A 6513-nucleotide genomic window follows, 5' to 3' on the forward strand; every position below is an offset into this window, starting at 1 on the left:
GCTGCGGTTTTAGAACATTATTCGCTGACATTAAATAGCGTGCTTGGTTAATCGGATCCTAAAATATACCATCGGCAGTTCTGTGGGGTCATCAAAACACCAGCCTTTCTCATAACGATGATTAAGATACATACAAGCGTGCAAATAAAGGCGTCTGGGCTCTGGTTAATAATTGATCAGCGCGTCACTCGCTTCACGCCTCCTGCGCGCGCGAGTTTAGTAATTTATTCAAGCCCGTCCTCCCGCGTGCTGCCATAAAAGCGGGATCGCGGCGGGCGCCCCCCACCAGTTACTGCATCGACTCTTAGCTGTCGGGTCAAGTAACGGCACCGCCCCGTTAGACACCACAAGTCACCCCCTTCTGTTGGTTTTCTCCTGTTTTTTTCCCACCTCAACAGAAAGCATGGTGAGTACCGTGACGTTTCCAGATCTGCTTTCCCAGCGCATCGCGCTCCCCCGGCGGTGTCCCGCACCTGCCTGGCTCAGAGCGCTGTACCTTCTGCCGGGCGGCGAGGCGAAACGCGAACAGAGAAACGGCTGTCCGTGCGCAACTCGGTCGTGATTGTTTTTAGCTACACCGGCCGGCAGTTCGGTGAAACCCGGACAGGAAGAGCGTCCTGTTGAATTTGAATGGGAGAAACCCGTAGCCGGTCGAACAGCTGCAGCAGCAGGATTATCGGGCACCAGATTGTGGGTGATGGAGGGGGGGGGTATCCCGAGAGAGTGATCTGGCAGCGATTTTAATTTTATAGAATAATTTGTTTCTTGCCGGAACGTGATTTCGTATTGCAGGTTCTTGGAAGAGCGATGCTGCAGCAATGAGCACATCCATAACGTTAGTATTATAATTTAGAACATAAACGTCTGTCTGGAGGGGGTAGAAATCGTTCATCTTTCCCAGCCTGAGAGAAAACCGCCGGCCGTCCCACCCGGGAGAGACCCCGGCAGCCGAAGACGTGACCGTCTTCGAAGGCGGAAGGAGTTTTAACGTTTAAATGTTGCCCACTTAGTCTTTTAGAGCTTTTGAACGATGAGCGTGGTTCTGTCTCGACGCCCGTTATACAACGGCAGAGACAGGATTACAAACGCCCACGTCTGGAGCCGACGTACCTGTCGGCGGATCTTGTCAAGTCTCTCCGGTGGTGCTGGGATGGGGGGATGAGCCAGGCTTGAACTCGGGGGTTCACGGTCTTTCTGCACGGCGTGTTCAAGCCCGCGGTGTGCTCTGTGAGCTGGAGAAACAGGGGAGTCTGAGATGTCTCCGTGTCTCTGCGGGAAATCGCCCAGCAGCCGCGGCCTCTCTCCCTTCAGAGGGGCTTCGGCGGAGCTGATTCGGCCGGAGAGCGAGCCGGAGACATCAGCGGGGGAGGGGAGCGGTGCTGGTGAACTCACCCCCCTCCTGGGGGGGGGGGCAGGCGAACATCTGTTCTCTGCAGGTCTCTCTGGACCGGGAGAACCGGGAAAGTCTCCTCTAAAAACTGAAAGACGCGCTCCCCTCCATTTTATTTTTACTGAATACGAGTATTCCTGTGCATTTTGTGTGTTTGTGGTGCTGTGATAGTATAGCTGGTCCGGTACCTTGGTAAAGATGGTAAATCCCTCCAGTCTTCCTCAGCAGCGTGAAATTCTCCCTCTGCACAAACACTTCACATGTTCAGAGCTTCCTGTTGGCTTATGCAAGACCTCTTGGGGTTCTTGTGAATTGAGGCAGTGGGCAGGTTTTGAGACCGTCTTGCTCACAGGATAAAAAAAAAAAAAACAGCGACAGCCTGGCACTGAACTCAAGGGATGATCTTTAAAAGCCCCGAGCAGGGCAGGAACGTGTCGGCGCGCAGCTTGGATTAAAGAGCCGGATCGGACAGCCGGCTGGCGGTGCTGACGGGTCGGGCCCGCGGGCAGGGTGGGGGGGGGCTCGGCAGTGGGATGGAAGCCGCCGCTGCCTCGCGCTCTGAACAGGTTCCTTACTGAACGTGAGGCTTGAGTTCGTGACTACACACTGCATTGCCACAGCGCGCACACGAGGGAGAGGCGTTCAGTGCCGACGGGGAGCGAGGGTGGCTGAGCCCGCAGGCCGATGGGTGCAGAGCTGAGGGAATGCAGACTGCAGGGCTCTGATAGATGCCTTCTCATCCTGATTTTCCGGGACCAGCCAAAACCTACACAGTGTGGTAATGAGCTCGTTGGCCTTTGTCTGGGCTTTTTCTTTGTAGTCAGCTGTTCAGGTATCTCTCCTGCATAGAAGCCGCCCCCGTAATTGGAATTCTGAGCGAGTGCTGTCAGGGTAACCGTTGCCCAGCAACGCGCATTCCTGTGGATCCCAGTGCCCATGTGCGAGTGTACATGCAGCTAGCAGGGGGCGGGGGGGACTGGAGGACGTGGCGTGATCCCCCTGCCGCTTCTGGGTCTGCTCTGCCGCACAGGGGCGGCTCCTCTTCCCAGCAGGATCTCTGACTGCATCCCGGAGCCTCCCTGGATCGTGAGGCGCTGGCTCTGATTACTGGAAACTGACCCTCTGGCCTCGGGGGCTGCAGGATTCTGCAGTGATTAAGCAGATGGCAAGCATTTCAAATGGTTAAGTCAAACACATCTGACTCTTGTCAGATGCTATAAACGGACGGGAGGTAATTAGTCCTGTAAGCAACAAGGAACAGATCATATCTTGACTGGTCTCCTTGGTTTTGCATGACAAACGAGTCCTTTAACTATCTGATTTTCCAAGCTTATCAAACTGCAATGTGGAGAGGTGAGTCGGAACTTTGGAAAGTGCTTGTTTGAGTTCTCGGTGTAACCCACGTTAGTTTTTACTTCCATGTGCTTATCTGATTTTAGGGGTGATAAAATCTAAAATCAGATTGCATGTGCTCTTTCTAGATGAAGAGCATGTAGATACACAAAATGCCCTCTTGACATACTTGCTGCATTTCCTTTGTGCCTCTGAGCCAGTTCCTCCTGTTAACTGTTCTCTTTCTCTCTCCACAGCGTGAGTGCATCTCCATCCATGTCGGCCAGGCTGGTGTCCAGATTGGCAATGCCTGCTGGGAGCTCTACTGCCTGGAGCACGGGATCCAGCCGGACGGCCAGATGCCCAGTGACAAGGCCATCGGAGGTGGCGACGACTCCTTCAACACCTTCTTCAGCGAGACCGGAGCGGGCAAGCACGTCCCGAGAGCTGTCTTCGTAGACCTGGAGCCCACAGTCATCGGTAAGCTCTGCAGGCTGTGGAGTGGAGGGGGATCAGGGCTGTTCCTCTTCCTCCCTGTTCCAGAGCCCCTGAGCTCACAGCCCTTCACCCGTCTCTCCCCAGATGAGGTGCGCACTGGGACCTACCGCCAGCTGTTCCACCCTGAGCAGCTCATCACTGGCAAGGAGGATGCTGCCAACAACTACGCCCGTGGGCACTACACCATTGGTAAAGAGATCATCGACCTGGTGCTGGACAGGATCCGCAAACTGGTGGGTATCTGAATGAATGTTGAACAGCCCAAACCACCCGTGTTAAGAATTGAGAAGATTGAATGGAGAGCACATCTGTCTTCTGCAGTAGTCAACCAGATGCATCTTCTCTCTCCAGGCTGACCAGTGCACAGGTCTGCAGGGCTTCCTGGTCTTCCACAGCTTTGGAGGTGGTACTGGTTCTGGTTTCACCTCTCTGCTGATGGAACGCCTGTCTGTCGACTACGGCAAGAAGTCCAAGCTGGAGTTCTCCATCTACCCAGCTCCCCAGGTGTCCACAGCTGTGGTGGAGCCCTACAACTCCATCCTGACCACCCACACCACCCTGGAGCACTCCGACTGTGCCTTCATGGTCGACAACGAGGCCATTTATGACATCTGCCGCAGGAACCTCGATATCGAGCGCCCCACCTACACCAACCTCAACAGGCTCATCAGCCAGATCGTGTCCTCTATCACAGCCTCCCTCCGGTTCGATGGTGCCCTCAATGTTGATCTGACCGAGTTCCAGACCAATTTGGTGCCCTACCCTCGTATCCACTTCCCATTGGCCACCTATGCCCCTGTTATCTCTGCAGAGAAAGCCTACCATGAGCAGCTTTCTGTGGCTGAGATCACCAATGCCTGCTTTGAGCCGGCCAACCAGATGGTGAAATGTGACCCCCGCCACGGCAAGTACATGGCCTGCTGCCTGCTGTACCGTGGTGACGTGGTGCCCAAAGATGTCAACGCTGCCATCGCCACCATCAAGACCAAGCGCACCATCCAGTTTGTGGACTGGTGTCCTACTGGTTTCAAGGTTGGTATCAACTACCAGCCTCCCACTGTGGTGCCTGGTGGAGACCTGGCCAAGGTGCAGAGGGCAGTGTGCATGCTGAGCAACACCACCGCCATCGCCGAGGCCTGGGCCCGCCTGGACCACAAGTTTGACCTGATGTACGCCAAACGTGCCTTCGTGCACTGGTACGTGGGTGAGGGCATGGAGGAGGGCGAGTTCTCTGAGGCCAGAGAGGACATGGCAGCCCTGGAGAAGGATTATGAAGAGGTGGGCGTTGACTCCATCGAGGGAGAGGGGGAGGAGGAAGGAGAGGAGTATTAATTTCCATTGGCCACTCTATCCTGTCAATCACTGTAACATGCTCATCATTAGTCAGAAGTTAACATCTCAGCTGCTATTAGTTTAGAGACTTTTAGTAGGCTTGTCATACTGGCGGTATGTGTTCTGTTGGTACTGAAATGGTCACAAGAAATGTGCCGTGATTGTTGGAAATAATCTTTACAAGATTGGTTTTGTTTATCACTGTTTTAATGTCTGTGATCATTTTTTTAAATGTTATTTGCTTCTTACTGTCTTGACACCTTCTGACAATGATCTGCAATAAATTGTGAAACTAAATTGGTGTTTGTTTTGTCTACAATGCTGAACAGATGGAGATTGATCTGGTCTGAGGGGGAAAGGCAACCAACACTATCAATTGTAACATTGTGCATTGTTTTTAAAAAACATGTTAATGGTGGTGCTGTACTTGAGATCACTGGAAGTCCACGATTGATAAGTCAGGAGTTTGGCTGTCCCATAGCCAGCAGCCATATCACCCTGCAACACACTGAAGCTCAGCAGGTGTGAGCCTGGTCAGCACCTGGATGAGAGACCTCCGGGGAAAAACTAAGGTTGCTGCTGGAAGAGGTGTTAGTGGGGCCAGCAGGGGGCGCTCACCCTGTGGTCCATGTGGGTCCTAATGCCCCAGTATAGTGACAGGGACACTATACTGTAAATAAGTGCCGTCCTTCGGATGAGACGTAAAACTGAGGTCCTGACTCTCTGTGGTCATTAAAAATCCCAGGGTGTCTCTCGAAAAGAGTAGGGGTGTAACCCCGGTGTCCTGGCCAAATTTCCCATTCCTCCTAATAAACCCCCTCTATGAATTGGCTACATTACTTTGTTCTCTTCACCCTGCCTCCCACTCTGATGGCAGGCGGAGCGATGTGCCGGTTGGAGTATTTCTCGGTTGCAGTTAATGGCAACGTCAGCTCAAAGATTTGGTTCAAACCACCGAATGGTGTGCCAACAAGCGGACCCTGCTGATGCGGGATTAACGCTAGCAAAGAGAGAGGAATTTGACTGTCCCACAAATTGATCTTTTCTCTCTTGGCAATTAGGGGTTTGGAGCTTACGGCTCTATTTGATTTTCCCTCCAGTGTCCCTGTTTTTTTTCCTCTGGGACATTGACAATTGTTCTTCACTTGACTGAAGTAAAGCTCCTCAGAATACATTAAGCAAATTGGCACTGAAACAGATTGTTTTATCTCTACAGGGATGTAAGTGGGGACAGTTGAGGCTGACAGGATTCATTGTTTAGTGACCTGACTCATTTCCACTCGGTGGTTCCGAGCTGAGTCTTATCTGGGTTGAGTGTGAAGGTGGCGGTGATTACGCTGGGCAGCTGACACGCTATGGTAAAGACGTTCCCTGAGCCTGTGTCGCTTCTCCAGGGCCTTCAGCAGTAGTCCAGGGCAAGCTCTTTACCGCAGCGCTAAGCCTGGCTTTGAGGTGGCCCAGTAATTCTCTGGTGTGGTTAATTCGAATGGACGGGCTTCGTGCCACCTGATGAGCAGCGGCGAGGGATCAGAGCACAAACAGAGTCGTTCCGCCTTCAGGAAGAACAGAACGGAGCACAGCAAGCCGGGAGTTTGCTGAGCTCAGTCGGATGCTGTGTCCCACAGTTGGCATTTGGGTTTCTCCCTCGCTGCTGGAGCTCTGGAGTATCGGGAACGAAGGAGGAAAAGCGATCAAGGGTCCAGTTGATTCCGACACCCCCAGATCTCGAGGATCACAGCTGGTTTCACAGCCCCACCGGGCAATTCTGACCCCTGGGCTGCTGGTCAGTTAGACCTGAGGGAGAAGGCAGATCTTGCGCTTGCCAGCAGCCATACCACCCTGCAACTCACAGCTGGCAGCCCACTGAAGCTCAGCAGGTGTGAGCCTGGTCAGTACCTGGATGGGAGACCTCCTGGGAAAAACTAAGGTTGCTGCTGGAAGAGGTGTTAGTGGGGCCAGCA

At 53.3% G+C, this 6513-nt stretch overlaps 1 protein-coding gene across 1 annotated transcript; it reads left to right on the forward strand.

Annotated features, from left to right (window-relative positions):
* Positions 1-253: 253 nt before the first annotated feature.
* Positions 254-4849, forward strand: LOC148678623 (tubulin alpha-1B chain-like). Its single transcript, XM_088635240.1, has 4 exons — positions 254-406; positions 2980-3202; positions 3305-3453; positions 3572-4849. Exons 1-4 carry the CDS (start codon positions 404-406, stop codon positions 4550-4552), a joined length of 1356 nt encoding a protein of 451 aa, XP_088491366.1. The 5' UTR covers positions 254-403; the 3' UTR covers positions 4553-4849.
* The last annotated feature ends 1664 nt before the right edge of the window (positions 4850-6513 follow it).

The sequence above is a fragment of the Lepisosteus platostomus genome, chromosome 1 (genome assembly GCF_059453375.1).
Source record: "Lepisosteus platostomus isolate fLepPlt1 chromosome 1, fLepPlt1.hap1, whole genome shotgun sequence".
Taxonomy (NCBI): domain Eukaryota; kingdom Metazoa; phylum Chordata; class Actinopteri; order Semionotiformes; family Lepisosteidae; genus Lepisosteus; species Lepisosteus platostomus.

What these genes read in the sequence shown, in the direction of transcription:
- LOC148678623 (XM_088635240.1), top strand. An exon ending in CCTGGAGCCCACAGTCATCG is followed by an intron (nt 3,203 to 3,304) that starts GTAAGCTCTGCA and finishes GTCTCTCCCCAG; the next exon opens with ATGAGGTGCGCACTGGGACC. An exon ending in TGGACAGGATCCGCAAACTG is followed by an intron (nt 3,454 to 3,571) that starts GTGGGTATCTGA and finishes TTCTCTCTCCAG; the next exon opens with GCTGACCAGTGCACAGGTCT.